Below are 18,893 nucleotides of genomic sequence, written 5' to 3' on the forward strand. Positions count from 1 at the left end.
CACACACACACTGTTAAAGGGTCAGGTCAGCCTAAATGCAATTCTTTTTAAACCTTATCAGCCACAGTATTAGTATCAGCGACGCCACAGAACCAGATATGCCGAGGTCCGAAATAGGATGGGGAAGTTCCTCACGATTATGTCGTCTCTATTTGTAGCACCTTCTTATATTTTCTATTCTATACTCCAGTCCATTAAAATTAAATTAAACTCGCTGATCATAAACCAAGAATACCAATTTTTTTTCTTCTTCTTTTGGTTTTTCGGGACAGGGTTTCTCTGTATAGTCTTGGCTGTCCTGGAACTCATTTTGTAGACCAGGCTGGCCTCGAACTCAGAAATTCGTCTGCCTCTGCCTCCCGAGTGCTGGGATTAAAGGCGTGCGCCACCACTGCCTGACGAGAATACCAATCTTAATAAAAAGAAAAAAACAACCAAACAACAACAAAACCCCCAAACACATTGCACAGTGCCTTAGCAAGCTTTTACCAGCGGTCTGAGAACACTGGGTTTTGGCGTGGCCCTTGGAGGCAGAAAGGTTTGGATTGGATCTTGAGCCTTGCCGCTCCTCTGAGGTCAGGCTAAGTAAGTGGCTCCATTTCTTCCAGTACAAGATGGAGATGAGACGCTCTGCCCAGGTGGCTTGTTGGGAGGCTAAATGGCGTTATGCAGGGGAAGCTCTGCGCTCCTCGTAAGCTCTGGAATGAATGTGGCGTTGGAAACCATGATGGCTGTCGTTCTCATCTCCTGCTTCTCCCCGTCTCTGTGCTTCTGCATGGAAGTCCTTACACACATCCGTCAGGGTGAGGAGTCTAGAATATTCTATAAGAACGAATGTGGATTTGGAGGAGAATTATTGAGTGCTAACGAAGAATTACTGCTGGAAGTTTCTGTGACAGTCCTTGAACTTTATAATAATTTCCCCCTTTCTGTTTTCAGAGGGAGCCTCGCCCTTCTTTCCTAGTCTTCCTTTCCCCTCACCCCCGTGCCCCCTCCCTTTTGACTTTTTATTTTTAACTTATTTATCTCATCTTTTGGGATGGGTTTCCTTTTTAGCTATTTTTACTCATCTCTAAAATGGAAATAACAATATCTGATGCCTAAGGCAGTTGTGTGTGCTACTACTGAAGATTGGTGTTAAATAACTAGGATTTGTTTCTGAAGTAGTGGGTGACTCCAGAGCATCATCTGCGATGCTGCCTGAGGCAGTTCCTCTGTCCTCATCAGCACCACAGCCCTGCTTTGACCCTCTTTTATCTCACCCAGCTTGTCTGTTGAACTCTCTTTGGCCAGGCATTTCCTCCGTTCCAACCTGCTCTTCCTCTGACATAAATGCTTTCCTTGGAAATCCAATTAATAGTGATTTATGGATTCCTTATGAACTAGTTAACTTAGTTGGCAATTAAGTACAGACTGCTCTCTGGTCTCCACTGCATCATTTTATTATGATAATTACAGAATTATTAGTTAGCGTTATATGATTTATGTCTCACATCCTCAGCTAACTTATGAGTTCCCTGAGGGTAGCAACCGCAGCTTACATATCTCCAAGTACGCCTACCCCCACTACAGCAGTTAGCACAGGCAGGTCCCTGTAATCCCGTGTGTTAAGAGCTATCTGTTGAGGGTAACTGGGGACCCAGACAGCATGTGCCTGAAGACAAGAGTGTCCAGTGGACTGGGGACATGGCTGTGTGACAAGAACACTCAGAAGCACTTGACAAAAATGATGAAGGTGCAGAAGAAACCGGGTGTGGCATGACCATTGTCATCTTTTAGGACAGAGATTCAAACCCAGCTTTGTCCTGAGTGATTTAGTTTGCATCTTTCTTTCATTGTGTCTCACTTGTGCACCTGTCTGATATGACTCCTACTAAACTGTGTATAGAAAATTCTGGAAGGTTATAGTTGAGGGACTTCAATTTTCATCTCTGTCTGCCTCTGTCTCTGCCTCTCTCAACTCTCCTGCCTTGGCTTCCTAAGTGCTGAGGTTATAGGGTACCCCACCATGTTTAGTCTATGGTGGGAATCTGTAAGTATTATTCTAAGTAAAAAAAAAAATGACTTGATTTCATCTTTACTCTTGAATGAAATATTGTCTGAACATAAAAATCCACAAGATGGTCTTTTCTTTTAATGCTTTTTCTTTAAAATTATTTTTGACATTGTATGTGTGTGTGTGCCCGCACACGCACGTGTGTGCTTGTGCACACATGCAGCCACAGTGCAGTGTGGGGGTCAGAGGACAACTTCTAGGAGTTGGTTCTTTCCTTCCATTGTAGTGTTGTGGGGACTGAACTCAAGTCATCTGGTTTGCTGGCTTGGGCCTTTGTCTGCTAAACTGTGCTGCCCCAGGACTTCTTTCAAAGGTCTTCTGGCTTCCATTGTTTCTGTGGAGTACTGAATTTGAGCTTAAAGGTTTGGGTTTTTTTTTGCTGTTGGCTTTGTTTTTTCAAAGGTAACACATCTTTTGCCCTCTGGTTTTTTTTTCTGTTTTGGGGCTTGGGTATGGTTTTTATCTGTGTTTGGCCATTTGTGGTTTTCAGTGACTTTTGATGTGTGATTAGAAAATGTCCCGTTGTGGTCTTCTCAAGAATTTGCTTGACATTTTGTCTTGTCTTTGTAGACTTTCAAATTAGCCACAGTTTAAATCCTGCAGTGTTCCCCTGTGGAATCTATGCTCATCTTGCACTGTCTCATCTTTGTGACTTTCAGCCTCAGTCTGGAATTTCTTTTGACCTCTTTTCTGGTTCACATATGACCCCCACCCCCACCCAGGTATCAAAGCTATTTTTTAGCCACATCCAGTAAGTTCTTAATGTTAATGATATCCATTAATTCTATAATTTAGATTTTTTAATGGTTTATCTGACAAAATTTTTCCACCTTTGCCTTTTGTTTTCCTAAACATACTAGCTATATAGCTGGTTTTAGAACTACCCGAGGGCTAGGGGGGTGGTTCTGGCTTTCAGTCAGAATTTGGGAGGCAGACAGGTGGATCTCTGTGAATTTGAGCCCAGTTTGATCTACATAGTGAGACCCTGTCTAAAATAAATGCCTGAAGATTTTTGGTCTGTGTGCATCCATGTACATACCATTATATCTGCCTAAGGCCTGTGTCTGTGTCCTGTGGGTCTGTTTCCACTGATGTTTTTCGCCATGGATCTTTATGTTCCTGATTATAGTGACTGAATGTAGCGACTGCATCAGAAGAGCTCCAGACACAGTGGTGACCTTTGAGAGTGTCACCGTCTTCAGCGTAAGATTGACATAGACTTTTTGGAAGCTCTAGGCTAATTTATTCTGATCAGAGGTCAAGGTGATTCAAAATCGAGCTTCCACATTGCTTGCCGTTAGTCTATTTCTGCTTTGGTTATCTTGTGTGTGCACGCATGTGTGCATACAGGAGTGTGTCTGTATGCATGTGGAGACCTCAGTCCCACACCACAGGCCTTTACCAATTGCTCTCCCTTTTGTGGTTTGAGACACAGTCCCTCATTGAACCTGGAGCTTTTCATTTTTGCCAGACTAAGTGGCCAACAAGCAAGCCCCAAAGATCCTTCTGCCTCCATTTCCCCAAAACTGTATGGATATGTGCTGCCAAACCAAGCTCCTTCCTTCCTTCCTCCCTCCCTCCTTCCCTCTCTCCCTCCCTCCCTCCCTCCCTCCCTTCCCCTTTCCTTCCTTCCATTATTATTTTATTTCAGCTTCAGGAATCCAACTGTGCTCCTCATGTTTGCAACTCAAGCACTCTACTGACCAAACCACCTTTCGAACTTATCCATTTATTTTTACTTACTCTCATTTATTTTATTTTATTTTTCAGTTATGCGTGCATGCATGTGTGTGTCTCTGTGTGTGAGTACATGTGAGCGCAGGTGCCCTTGGCAGCTACAGGCATTGTCTCGCCCTCTGAGCTGGAGTCACAGGTGGTTGGCTGGACAGGTGTACCCCCAACCTGGGTACCTGCAAACAAGCCTGGGTCTTTCTGAAAAAAGCAGCAAGGGCTCTCAACTGCTCAGCTACATCTCCAGCCCCACTTAGGTTACTACTTACAATGCTTGGGAAAGTTCCAGGGCCTCCTTTTCCTGGCTCAGTTTTGATTGCCAGTTGTCTCCTTGGTCACCTGAATGTGCCCCAAATTCTGGTCAGCTTCTGAGCCCCACAACCTCCTCCTAGGGGTTGGCACATGCACTTGGGATGTTTAGACATCTCTAGAAGGACATAAAGTCAAAATGTTTGAAATGGTATTTTAGGAGGATGCACGTGCTGGTGGTGTGTAAGAAAGAGAAACGGGTGCAGGAAGGGCCCATAGAACAGCAGACTGAGGGTGATCTGGAGTAACAAGTAGAGCCCCTGGCTTCCCCCATCATATAGACTCTTTAGAATCTCAGTTTCCCAACCTTTCTGCTCTTCCCCAAGCCATCTCTCTATAGGGGTGTGGGTATGTCCTAATCAAGCCCCTGTCTCCTGGGGCCGCGATATTTAAGTAACAGAACTCAACAAAACTTTAGTACTAATAGCCGCTTCATCAGAAAATCAATATCCCTATTGTAAGAAATATGGTAAAATTGTATTGCTATCCCAATAACCAAATCTCAGTTATTTAGCCAGAGATTAAACATGGCTGCCAATGGCACCAGTCAGGACGGTGGCGTTGTAAACTTCATTGGGAACCACTTGTAGTATGTTGATCACAAGTACCTTGCCTGGCTTTCTGCAGTGGCCTCCGCAACACTGATAACCGAACAGTAGTTTTACCGTCTCATTGGTTTGGCTTCCTGTGGTTTCTCTTGCCCTGGGTCAGCTGTGTTCTGAAAACATTAAGTGTAAAATTCCATAAAATTCCATAAATAAACACGAAGTGCTGAGTGATGTGGTGAGTTCTCACACATTTGGCCCTAACCCACCTGGGCAGTAAGCTACCCACTTGTCCTGTGTGTCCATGTCCTACCAGGTTGTCCTCAGCATCCTAGTTATCAGATCAGCTGTCACAGTCTTGGATGGTCCCAGCTCAAGTAACATTTATCTTACTTAAGCTGTGCCCACGGGGCCAGGGTCGTGAAGCTTGTTACCAGTGAGGTTGCCGAAAAGAAACCACAAAGTTTCTTCATATTCAAAGATAAGAGTCGGTGCCATGGTCTGCGTGTGGTGGGCAGAGCACAACTCTGGGGCTGTCCTGAGTCTGATCTTTCTACATTTTTGTACTTTCTTCCACTGAACCAACCCCAGATGGAGGAATTTCACATTTTTTTGGTAGATAATTATAAAGGCAAGAGTAAGGTCAACGCATTTTTAAAGGTAGTTATTATAGGTAGCAGGGAATTAGAAATAGAGACTCCTGTTAGAGTGTAGAGCTAGCTGAATCCTCAGCAGAAAAAGCAAGAGGGACAAATTGCTCTCCCCTTCAACTACAGCACACGAGAGCCTTAGTATGTATGTTGTATGCAGTGGGAAAAATAGTGAAAATAAATTTCAGAAAATCCCTAATTGTTTTTTTTACATGTTTATTCACATGTCTTGGTTTATTTTGTGTTCCTGAAATGAAACCCTGGAGATTGTGTTTTTATGAAAGAAAGGTTTTTAGTCTTAGAGGTTCAGGAACATGAAACCTCATATAGCAGACATGACAGGGACAGAGACTTTTGGAATTAGATTTTAGGGGAGGTGCAAGGCTTGCTGATGAAAAGTCCCCCATTGTTTGCAAGAGTGATTTTCTCTCTCTCTCTCTGTGTGTGTGTGTGTGTGTGTGTGTATTTGCCTGCCTGTATGCCATGCCTGGAGAGGCCAGAAGAAGGCATCAGATTCCTTGGAGTTGGAATTACAGACTGTTGTGAGCTGCCACGTGGGTGCTAGGAACCAACCTTTGGTCTTGATCTCTAACAACCATTCATTCTGGAACAAATCCAGCCCCCTGGGACCTATCCTTGGACCTACTCATGACATCAGGACTCCATAGCCTAGCAGTAGATCTACTTCTTGAAGTTCCACCAGGTCACCTTGTACCTCACTAGGTAAAAGGTACCTCACAAGTTTCCAGCTTATGAACCTTTGAGGGACAAACCAAACAATCAGCTACAGTATTGTGGCTAGGGACGAGATAAACGTTGAGTCTGGGCTGAGTTAAATTCCTGTCCGTGATGGGCTAACAGACAGATGGACCAGTAGGGCCTGGAAATTAGATGAATGGAAAAGATCTGTCAGCTGGAAAGACCAGACGTTTTAGGATGCCACAGAACACCCAAGCAATACATATGTAAAAATTAAAGGGTATCTGGATCCTGGCTTCTCAGAGCACGATCCAGGGACCTACAAGCTTAGTTTTCTCTCTGGCAATTGAGCTGTTGCACAATGGCCTTCCAGGGCTTGTAGGGTCAGGCTGGTCTTTCGAGTACTTCCTGTTGTTGCCTGGTGTCTGGTTGCTGGTCTTTTCTTCTTCAAGGTCATTGTGTTTTCTCCTTCCTGTATTAGTTCTTGTGGGTGCCGTAACAAAGTACCAGACTGTGTGGCTTATCACCATGGTGCTGTATTTGCCACAGTTATACCACAAGTAGAAAATCAGGGTGCCTGCTTCCTCTGAAAACTATAGGAGAGACTCCATCTTGTTTGATTCCAGATACTGGAAGCCTTAGGTATTCCTTGGTCTGGGGGGAAGAGTCACCCAGGCTCTGTTGCTGCCTTTGTGTAGCTGGCTTCTCTCCATATCTATATCCCTAGTTCCTCTTGCCTGTATTTTCAGTTCCCTCTTACAATGACATCAGCTTCTGGTGAAATGCTGCTCAGGATATTGCCATCAGTAGATACGTATATAGCCTTCATGTTTTAAGATAACTTGTTTAACACACCCTGTTGATTAACACTGAATTTATGCTGAGAAAAGCAGTATTTACCTTTAATCTCAGCCTCCAGGAGGCAGAGCTGTGCAGATTTCTGGGAGTTCAAGGCTGGTTTGGTGTACATAGCAAGTTCCAGGGAAGCCAGAGCTACATAGAAAGAACCTGGCTCAAAAATAAACCACTACAACAAAATAATCTCACAGCCAAACACATATGACACTGATATGACACATGCCTGAGTCTCTTGAGTAAGCTTGTCTGATTACATGTATTTTCTGCATGAGGCTCATCACAGCCTTTGTGTGTATGTGTGTGTGTGAGATCTTGAATTGCTTTGTGTTGTTATAATAGCACAGATTGAGTAATTTGTAAAGGACAGAAATCCATTCTTCCGTGTAAGTCTCACCTGGAAAGTCCAAGACCAAAGCCGTAGCATCTAGTATATTCTTGGTGTATCTTTCACATGACAGAAGGCAGAAGGACAAAGGTGGCAAAACCTGTATTTCCACATGTCAGGAGTGCATAAGAACAAGAGAACCCACCTTGAAACCACTTTTACTGAAATTTAAATGTGTTTATATGAAGGTATAACTCCCACTAAATACATACATCCTCAAAGACCTCAATACCCAACACTGATATATTAGGGCCTTACTATGAAAGTTTGAGGGGGCAAAAGTAATCAAACTATAGTGGGTGGGTGAGTGTGCATCTGTGCATGTTTGAGTATGTTGGTGTGAATAACCATAAGCATGGAACTATGAATGTGTTTTGATGCGTGTGTGTACATTAGAGTGTGGTATGTGTGTATTTGAATCGTATGACTTTAAGTATATAGGTGGATGGATGAATCTGTAGATGTGTTGGAGTGTGAGCATGTGGGTGCATTTCAGCTTATGTGAGTGTATAGGTGAGGGGCTGGCAGGGAAGCCTCTCCTTGCCCATCAGGGCTAAGCTCTATCAACTGCTCGATGTACTCACAGCTCGGTACCTTATACTTTGGGGGGGAGGGGTTAAATGAGAAGAAGATCAATAAAAAACACAGGGATGTGAAAAATGTCATCCTAAGTAGACCACAGAAAGGACTTTAGTTTGAAGTGGGAGAGAGGTGGTGAGAATATAGAGAATTGCTGTGTTTGACCTCAGCGGGGTGTGTTTGCCCCAGGCATCCAGCATTTTCCCCCTTTGTGCGAGTAGATAATGACCATGGAAACAATGTAAGGATGTGTTTCGCAGTTACAAATACATCTTTAGTAAGCTATTGCCTACGCACAGAACTTGGAAAGAATGCACACCAGCTGTATCTCTTCTTATGAACTGTTGCTTAAAGGAGGGAAAGCTTCGTGAAATATTTCAAGTGATTATCATTTTTTCTTAAATAGTTTATTAGTGGAAAATGCACGGGGGGGGATATATACTGAGATGATCTCGTACTGGAAGCGTGCCTCCTCACCTGCCCCTCATCCTGCCCTGCCCCTGAGTTTAGGCATGACAGCAGTACTTCTGTTACGTCACCTCAGAAGTAGCGTCCAATGCTTTCTATTCATGACTCCTGAAACTGTCCCCACATTCGCTCTTCTGGCCCCATTCCATGTCGTGAGGTCTTCCTCTAAGGGAAGATTGGAGGAGATTGTGGTCACTACTCAGCAAGGCAGAGGCTTTATGGTGGCAGCGGTGTGTCTAGCTTCTCCTAGAGTTCCCGGCATGCTTTGGCAACTCCTTACACCCGTACACAGGACTCTTCATGTTTCTAATTCCCATCTTTAAAGAGTCCTGTAAGAATCAAGATGTTTTATCCTGTCCAATTCTCAGAACCTCCTTTTCAGTCCAAGATCTTTGAATGGATGGATGATGACTGACTAAGAGATTGAATGAATGTGAGAACGGAATAAATTTGAGATTCATAAAAACCAGCTGTCTTGGTGACTGTTCATCACCTTCCCATGTCCTTTTGTAACGCCTCCAAGGCTTTTATTACTGCCTCAAAAGATTGGCCACCTGGAGCCTGCAGGTGTTGCATGAGACCACCCTTCCATAGCGGCTTTGCCTTGCTAGCTCAGAATTTGCCTGGTCCCTGTGTTGGCCATTTACTGTGTAGAAGGAGGAACTTGTTTTTTTTTTTTTTTTCAAGATTACACATTGTCCTCTGAGAGGATGAAGTTCATGCTCTCAGAGAGCTCACAGTTTGCATGGGAAAGTGAGGCTGCACACAGCTGAAAACTTTATAGGCATAACACGAGATGAGATGAAAGCCGGGACTGAAATAGCTGCCCTAAAGCAATGACTGCTTCTTGAGGAAGATCTGTGAGTGGTGTAGGCCTTGGGATAGGAAGGGTTGCTTCAGGCTGGAGTGCTCTGGAATGACCTTTGTGAGAAGTAGAGAGACTAGGTCTTGGAGCCTGGTGGAAGAGTGAAAAGGCCCGGGAGGAAGGAAGAGCTGGGTGTGTTGAAGACACAAAGTGGACTTGAGCTTTGTGTGGGGGCAGTGTACAGAGAAAAGGGGATGGCTCCCAAGTACAAAGGTGAGGCCCTTGCTAATTCATGTCATGGTGCTTGATTTCTTGGCACCAGTGGGGGACAGATCGTAGAGGCTTGAGCATAGAGCAGAGAGGATTGCTTGGCAAGATGGAAGAGAGAATTATGTGGCAGGAATCATCTCAATCCACATCTATAGAGTTTTTTTTTTTTCAGTTAAGTTTGGAGCGAAAGAGTTAAGGGCCCGAGACGGTTGCAGGTTGTAAGGTCACATTGCCCATGAAGTCCTGTAGAGTGGAAGCCTGAGTCAACGTCACCTTGAATCCTAGGTGTCAGACTGAATGTAAAGGTACAAACATGAGTAGGAAGAAGTCAGACAGAGAGTGGGTAGCAGCTTTATTAGTTATTCCACGGGGGCCGAGTTTGGGTGGGAAAAGAAGAGCTGACTGTATAGTCTGGTAGGTAGGAGGGAGTGTGTGTGTGTGTGTGTGTGTGTGTGTGTGTGTATGTATGTAGGCAGTGTGTGCCCTGGTGGAGGGACGATATTCCAGCCATGCAAATGATTGTCAAAGGGAAAATGAGCAAAGGGGAAAGGCATGCAAGTGAGGCCAGGGCTGGGAGGCTGGACAGGAAGGGAAATGCTGGATGCAGTGACTAAGAGATTGTACTAGAGGAGATAAGGAAGTAAAGAGGAGGACAGGGAAGTCACTGCTGAGCTCTGAACATAGAGTACGTCTAGAAGGAATGACTAGGCAGTAACAAACCTTAAACCTTTAATGGACTAAATTAATTAGCATTTTAATGCCAGTATTGAGAGGTCAAAGTATTGATACATCCTAGGTCCTCAAGGGATGTATCGGTTACCATAGCTCTTTGTCTCAGGACTGTTTCCCTGGCATTTGATTCCCTTTTGGACGGTAAAGTATTGGTCCTCGAATGTCGGATATGCTGACGGTTTCTTCTATGAGCACAGCACAGAGAGGAAGGATAAAGGTTTACTTGAGACAAAGTCACTGAGAGGCGTCTGGGCCTACAGCTAGTTGGGTGCACGGCATACCATGTCCATAAAAACTTCTTTCAGCTGAGACTCAGCACGGAAAATGTCTGACCTGGTCCTTTTTGACATTCACTGGGAGAACAGGATTGTAGAAAGAGCAGATGGCAGGAGAACTGAATATACTCAACTCCTGCCTAGGAAGAGGCTGCTGGGAAAGGGTCCGTGCCAGGGGGTAGAACTTTGTGGTGCAGATAAGACTGTCAGTCGCAGAAATACCAAACGCTGTCCTTCTCTTCTGCTACAGGGTACCATGCCGGTGGAACGGATGCGAATGCGCCCGTGGCTGGAGGAGCAGATAAATTCCAATACGATACCAGGGCTAAAGTGGCTGAACAAGGTAGGTGCACAGTGCGTGTGTGTGCATGTGTGTGTGCGTGTGTGTGTGTGTGTGAGTGAATGAATGTGTGTGTGTGTGCATGTATGTGAATGTATGTGAATGTGTACATGTGTGTATATGTGTGCATATATGTGTATGTGTGAATGTGTGTATGTGTGTGTGTATATGTGTATGTATGTGTGTGTATATGTGTATGTGTGTATGTGTGTTCGGGGACATGAGAGACAGAGAGACAGATGAAGACAGAGAGAGACAGAGAGGGAGCAGAGGAGGAGAGAAGAGAAAAGAGAAGAGAAGGTGGGTGTCTCTTGATGAAAGTGCACCCACTGGACCACCAAATATAGTTGTGTTCAAAATCTTATGCTCATTCCTATAGGGAACAGCCAGTGATTATAAAATACAAATTCATCATATCAAAAAGGGTTTGGCCACATTTCTGAAAGACAGTGGGGCACAGGGAAAGGGTGAATTTTAAGTGATGAGGAAGGATGGACTATGGGTAATGGACCAGTGAGTCATGAAGTGGGTATAAAGCTAATTGATTTTCTAGTTTGAACTGTCATTGTGTTGAGGGAAATATTAAAAAATGGAACTGGCATGTTCCAGCGCTTGTGTGTGTATGTGTGTGCTTATCTGTATATGTGAATATGTGTTTGTGTGTGTATATGTGTATGTATGTGTGTATGTGTATATCTATGTGTGTATGTGTATGTATGTGTATATGCGTGTATGTATGTGTATATGTGTGTGTATATGTGTTTGTATGTGTATATGTATGTATGTGTGTGTGTATGTGTGTGTGTATGTGTGTATGTATGTGTATATGTGTGTATGTGTGTTTGTATGTGTGTATATGTATATGTGTGTGTATATGTGTATGTATGTGTGTATATGTGTATGTGTGTGTATGTATGTGTGTGTGTATGTGTGTTTATATGTGTATGTGTATATGTGTGTGTGTATGTGTGTGTATGTATGTTTATGTGAATGTGTGTGATTAGTCCTCAGCAGTTTGGCTGGCCATGCACTGGTGGGCAGTGGCTTACCTGTTTTTATCTCATGGAGACTCTGACTCAGAGCTCCATAATCTCTCCACCCAGCTTGCTAGGTTCCCACTGGTGGTCGTTACCACGCCAACTCCATGCTTCAAATCCCCCACAGCCTTTGTGGTGCAATCTGGCAAACCCACACTTTGCCGCAGTACCTTTCTCTCGGGAACCCAGTGGAACCACAGTGTGAAGGAAAACACCATGCAGACTTAGTTCAGGAACAATGGTGACTCAGTCTCTGGGTGCAACAGCTAAAACCTTATCTTGTAAGCCCTATTAAGTCTGATTCCTCCTGAGGCAAATCCTGATGGATCTGCCATGATACTGGGAAACTCTAGCAGCCACATCTTGCCCCTATGCTGTCTCCTTTCCAAAAGGACCTAACTCTCTCCTGCTTCCTTTCTTCCTCCGTCCAACCCGGGAGTCCCTCCCACTCACCCAGTGATCAGCTCCTTTATTCATTAGGAGATTGGTTCACAAGAATAGCACCAGGCCCATCAATAACAGTCATTGATTTATCTTTTTTCATGTAGTGATCTTTGCCATGGATAAGTACATAAAAATATAATGTATAGTGAAGTTATGAAGTCACTGTAGAGCACCACAGGTTCAGCTCTGCTGTTTGCACTATACACATGGTCACTGAAATGTATAGACTTTGGGTCTGGCTAATCTTACTTGCAAGTTCTTTACAATAAAGTTTGGTTTTTTTTTTTTTATCATTTTCTCAGACTCTCACCTCAACCTGAGTACCTTTGGTTTCCAGATGACTTTGTGAGGAGGCTCCTGTGGTGTGTTCTTCTCTGACCCTCCCCTCTGTCCTCAAATCCCCTCTTTGCTTCTCTTACTGCACAAGCACTGAAGGATACAAGGACTCCATGGTGTTGGATGTTTGTTTGCTTGTTCATTTGAGTGGGGGACCTTAATTTAACCTTTAAAAGGTTCTGTTTTGTTTTGTTTTTTGTTTTTTGTTTTTTTTTTTTTTTTGAGACAGGGTTTCTCTGTGTAGCCTTACTATTCTGAAACTCTGTAGAAGAAGTTGGTCTTGAACTCACAAAGATCCTCCTGCCTCTGTCTCCTGAGTTCTGTGCCACCACTACCCCTCTCCTTTAAAAGGTTCTTTCGCTTTTCTCCCTTAGAAGGAAAACAGGACTGTCATGCTGAGGGTGGTCTTTCTTGACTTTAATCCCAGAACTTGGGAGGCAGAAGTACTCAAATGGGGATTTTTGCCAGTCTAGGCCAGTCTGTTTGACAGAATGAGTTCCAGGCCAGCAGTAACTGTAATTTTGCTACTGTTATGAATCATAATGTAAATATCTGATATGCAGGATATCTGATATATGATGCTCAGAGAGGTCTTGATATACAGGTTAGGAACTGCTGGTTTAGAGGAACAGCTAAGTATGCCTTCTCTAAGGAGACCCAAGGGAGATTTTTTTCTTTCACCAAGAACACCAAGAATTCTGAGCAAATCTCTCTTTCCTCTCCTTTACTCTACTCTCTCTCTTCATCTTTTAATCTAAAGGATACGGTGAATAATTTAATGGGTCAGGCTTTATTTTTGTACCAGGTGTAAGAGCTTAAAACCAGAAAGCAGATTGTGGCCAGCTTTTAGTGAGCGAAAAAGATATTGTCAAGAAAACAAAACAAAATAAAACCAACCAAAACTTCTGGTTTCATTTTATCTTCTCAGGTTCCTCTTAAACCTTTTTCTTTCCCTTGCCTATTTATTTTGAATTTAAGAAGACTGTAATTGAATATCTCTGCTTGAGTCCTTTCTTTCAGAAAGGATGGGACACCGAAAAAAATAGAAATAAATAAACTACATACTTGCTTTACATGTCCTGTCATGTACTGGAAGGTTTTGTGGCAAGGTTGGAAGCTGAGGCTCAGGTATATGCTCAGTCTCTGCTAAAAACACAAGCAAGAGCTCAGGTCACCCTTGATCGCTCAGTGAGCAACAATCCAAATAGGGGTATAAGGAGAGAAGGGTGGTAGTTCAGAGACAGTGTAGGGAGATGTAGGGTAACAGGTAAAAGCAATGGCAGCTGGTGTTTGTTAAGTAGTTTTTGCTACTTACTCATCTAAGCAAGGGATTACATACATCAAGTCACTTAATCCCCACTCTGGGAAAGGGCTGTTATTTTCCATGTTGCAGACCAGGAAACTGAGGTACAGAGAGGTAAGGAAGGCTCCAGTTTGGATTCATGATGTGAGATTGATTCTCAAGAAAAGCAAATGGTTTGTTTCCACTTTTTCTTTTTTGGACACTAGTTTCCTATTTTCTCTTTTACTCCTCCTGAACCATATCTGTATGCGGAGAACACAAAGTGTCATTGTTCCTTTTGTGTCAGCTAGGCACTGGCAACCTGTAGTTGGGTGGTTTTTACAGGAGGTTGACCAGTAGTCTCTAACTCTAAAGACCTATCCCAATCTTTATAATCTGGGAATGTGGCCCTATATGGGGGTTTCAGATGCAGTTAAGGACTTCAGGATGGGAGCGTCTGGATTGATCTGTCTGGGCTGTAAGTCCAAGGACAGGTGTCCTTAGAAAAGACTGAAGAAGGCACCCACAGAGAAGCTTTGCCAAGGAGGTGTGGTGCAGCCACAGCCTATGAACTCCTGGAGCTATCAGAGGCTCAGAGAATCTCTTCTAGAAGCTTTTAAAACACTGAAACCCTGCCAACACCTTGACTTTGGATTTCTGACTTTCAGAACTGTGATAGAATGTATTTCACCTTTAAGCCACTTAGGGTATGGTCATCTTTTATAACTGCTTTAGGGAATAAGTGTCCCCTCTAGGTTCTTCTCATTCATGGGGGCTCCTTGTATGCTATCCACTACTCCCAGTGTTGGGGATAAAAAGGTCTTGTACATATTGGGCACATCCTTTGCCACTGAGATGCATTCCCAGCCTTGTCTGAATTTTTCTACTCTAGGGTCAGAGGCAACAATTTCTCTTTGTATAACTAAATTCTTAGCGTGCTCAGGGGGCCATTCTCTGCTGGGTTTTTCTGCTCTGGCTTTGGTGCCACATTTCTCTTCCAAAAGAAGACTGGAGAAAGGGGCATCCTGGTCATCTCTTGAACACTTCTACTAGGCTGGACCTGAGGCCGTCTAATTGAAAGGAGCATGCCGTTGGCTCTAACTTCCTCCACTGCTCAGGACAATGTTGACACAGGAATGCCTAGGTTGCTCTGTGTCTGAGGGTCCCTGATAGGGATTTCTAGGCAGGGTCCGACTTGCTGTTAAAAAAAATAGCAGCAGATTCCTTAAGGAACGAGAGTACTCCTATCAGACTCAATCCACTCTTCTAAACAGCACCTACCCATTCACGAGGGCAGAGTCTATGATCTAATTACTCTACACTGGACACTCATCACTTAACCCATCCCCGCTGCAGACAAAGGAAGCCTTGCAAGACACACTCAGGCTGCATCCAGACCCTAGCAGTGGATGCTCAGGAATACACTTTTATCCATGCCTATAAGCTGTCGGTACAGTACAGTATAGCTGTCCTGATGGTTACTCTATGTACAGTGCCAGACCTAGTATCTGATCAGATAGGAGGCTTTTCATATAGAGTGCTTGTGAATCTGTGAATGAAGGCAAGGAACCCAAATTCATGGCTATTTTTATTGTTGTTGTTTTACACTAAGATAACCAAGCTTGGTGGTATACATCTGTAACCTTCATACTCAGCATTGCTGAACATTTGAGTCTAAATGGGCTATCTATGGAAACCCTGCCAGCAATAGAAGAAGAAGAAAAGGAGGGGGAAAGAAAGAGAAGAAAAAAGAAAGGAAGGAAGTCAGGCAGGTAGGTAAGTAGGCAGTCAGGCAGGCAGGCAGGCAGGCAGGAAGGAAGGAAGGAAGGAAGGAAGGAAGGAAGGAAGGAAGGAAGGAAGGAAGGAAGGAAAGAAGGAAGGAAGGAAGAAATAAAGAAAAAAAAGAAAGAAAGGAAGAAGAGAGATCAATGCTGGGATAATGGCTTGACCACTATCATGTCTGTCTCCAAGGAAGAGTCCAGTCAGTAATTAATTAAGCCTTAATTTGTTTTCATGTCCTACTTCTAATAAAATTGAAGGAGACCTGTCATGTAGCAGGACCCAGCCACAGTGGAAGAGTCCAGATGAGCATCTAAGAAGTCGCCAGAGCAGCATCCGTACCACTTGTTTGTGAAAGAGACCGTGGAAGGGCCATCTACTCTTTATGACAGTATTTGCATGTGGCATAGTAAGGCTGAGCCATACATTTAGAATGAGTAGAAGACCCAATCTACACACATCCAGGTTTCTCACTATCTAGCTTTGCCTTTTCTGTGTGGATAGAAGGGGGTTTTATCTTAAAGCCATTGGATGATAGTGTATATCTGTAAGATTTAACGGTATCTCCTTATTATCTCCTATATCATTGCCATTTGGACAAAGTCAATAATTTTTCTTTTTTAGTATCACTGTCCCACTTACATTCAGAGGTTTTGTATATTCTCAAGATACCTTCTAAAAATAATTAATTTTTGAGATTATAAATATAAACATCACCTCCTCATTTTCTTTCCACCTTCTGCACTCTTCCATGCATCCCCTGCCCCCCTCACTCTTGTAAATTCATGGCCTCTTTTTCTTTCATTGATATTTATTCTTAAACCATAAACATAACCTGCTCAGCCTGTGTAATGTTACTTCTGTGTGTGTTCTCAGGTTGACCATTTGGTCACATGGTAGATTTATTTTTAGCCTTCCCACAATGATTTATAGACCGGTTGGACTAGTTTGCAAGCCTGCCAGCAGTGACTGAGACTTCTGATCTTACCATATCCCCTCTCCAGCCTTGCTGTCAATTGTTTATTTATCTTTGACATTCTGACTGGCGTGCAATTAAATCTCAGAGTTGTTTTGAGCTGGGTTTTCCTAATTGCTAGGGATTGTGAACAATTTTTCTTTTTAAATTATACTTAGACTTTTTTCCCCCTTCTCTTGAGAACTCTGTGTTCAGATTCAGGTTTGTCTTTTAAATGGGTCTTTTGTTGCTTTGTTTGACTCTGGTTTCCTAGTTCTTTATATATTCTGGATGTTAATTCTCTATCTGACACATAGCTGGCAGTGATTCTCACCCATTCTCTGAGCTTACGCTAAACCTTGCTGACTGTTTCTCCAGCTGTGTGGAAGATACACTTTTTAGTTTCATGAAATCTTGCTTGTCAGTTGTGGACCTTAATGTGCAAACCAATGAAGTCCTACTCAGGGAGTCTTTTCCTACACATATATCCTGTGGGCACTGCCTGTGTTTTCTTATAGATGTTTCAGTTTTACAGGTCTCACTCTAAGATCTTTGATCTACTTGGAGTTAGTTTTCATGGAAGGTGCTAGGTATCGGTCTTGTTTTCTTTCTTCTGATTGTGGTCAGTTTCCCAGCACCAAGTTGTGAAAAGAAGATGTGTTCTCCCTTCTGTATCCTGCCACATGGCTGAATCTATCATTTCTAGAAGTTGTTCGGTAAAGTTTTGAGGATCTGTAATGGATAGTATCATGTTATCTGCAAATAGAGGTAGTCTGACTTCTTTCTCTATTTGTATCCCTTTAGTTTCCATCTCCTACCCTGTTGCTCTAGCTGGCGCTTTGAGCACAGTACTGAAAGTGAATAGGGATAGTGGACATCTCTGTCTCCTTCCTGATTTCTGTCGTATCGATTCAAGCGTTTCTTCATTTCGGATGATATTGTCTTGACTTTCTGACATACAGCCTTTACTATGTTCCAGCCTTTATTTTGTTGATTATTATGATTGTGAGATTTTGGTCTTTATGTCCACTTATGTGGTTTATTATATTTATTGACTTGGATATATTGAATTTCAGGGATAAAGCAAACTTGGCTGCGGTGTATAATCTTTTTGATGTATGTCTGTGTTGGGTTTGCAAGTTTCCTTTTATGACTTTTAAGTCTTTTTTAACTATGAGCAGTAAGTGCCCCGTTTACCATTCGCTCTGTCATTGATTGGTTGGAGAATCCAGTCTTATTCTGAATTTATCTGTATGGTTGCTTATAATTTTTGCCAGGCCATTTGTTTAGGAATGCAGGAGGCCTCTACTGCATGGTTCATCATTTCTCTCGTAGCTCTATGTGATTTCCATTCTGGTTGTTGGTATTCACAGTAGAGATTTGTTTAGACCAAGGCACTGCAGCTGCTCCTTGGACCAATGACCTTTCTCTTTTTTTCACTTTCAAACAGGCTTGTGTTTTTGTAAATATCAGACTATCTCTGCAGAGGGTAAAAAGTCCAAACAGAAGGAACAAACTAGTTAGAACATCTTATCAGTGTGTGTGTGTGTGTGGGGGGGGGTGGGTGGGAGCAGATAGCAGAATTGGTTTCCATGGTCACCAAGTGTGTGTGTGTGTGTGTGTGTGTGTGTGGTGTGCCTTTCACCATGCTCAAGACAGTCTCAGTCAGTTCTCCCTCAGTTGGGCAGGTCTGTTCGTATGCACACATGGGAGGAATCAGATGTATTCTTTCCATTGGGAGTGTGTACAGTCCCTATGTGTGCAGGACCTTGAAGGATTGGGCCACTGGATTCTGAAGATGTCTCAGGGTCTATGGAGACATGTTCCAACATGGTTCCTATCCCTTGGAACAGAAGAATCTTTGACAAGAATCCTTGTTAAAAAATTTCAGTTTAAAAATGAATCTTGGATCTGGAGAGATTGACTTAGCAGTTAAGGGAGTATACTGCTATTGAAGGAGACTCTAGTTCAGTTCCCAACACCCATGTCAGAGTGCCTCACAACCAACTGTAACCCCAGCTTCTCCGGGACCCAGTGCCCCCTGGACGTGCACACAGAGACACACATACATACATATAAGTACAAAATAAAGTGCAGGTCTACAATGAAACTTATACTTTTCCATGAAAGTATTTCCAAGCTCTGGAATATATTTATTCAGCAGTGCTTTTTATGCAATATAAAAAACTGGTTAAAAAAGCTATGTGTGGTTTTTAAAAGCTTACCACTTTAACTATTTTAAAGTGTACATTTCAGAGACATTATGCACCTGTGGGGCATACCACAGCCACCTACCAACTCCTTCCAGAACTTTTCTAACCCCACCCTAAGAAAACACCTCACCCCTTAAGCAGGCAC

The 18,893-nt window shown here is 43.2% G+C and overlaps 1 protein-coding gene across 4 annotated transcripts in view; it reads left to right on the top strand.

The window, feature by feature from the left end:
* Positions 1-18,893, top strand: part of Irf2 (interferon regulatory factor 2) — a 107,857-nt gene that overhangs the window by 42,845 nt on the left and 46,119 nt on the right. For all 4 annotated transcript variants that reach the window (XM_021170349.1, XM_021170350.2, XM_029480812.1 and 1 more), the window contains one exon: positions 10,613-10,705. In XM_021170349.1, coding sequence (XP_021026008.1) covers positions 10,619-10,705 — 87 coding nt within the window. In that variant the 5' untranslated portion in view covers positions 10,613-10,618. The remainder of the gene's footprint in view (positions 1-10,612; positions 10,706-18,893) is intronic.

Source organism: Mus caroli, chromosome 8 (genome assembly GCF_900094665.2).
Source record: "Mus caroli chromosome 8, CAROLI_EIJ_v1.1, whole genome shotgun sequence".
Taxonomy (NCBI): domain Eukaryota; kingdom Metazoa; phylum Chordata; class Mammalia; order Rodentia; family Muridae; genus Mus; species Mus caroli.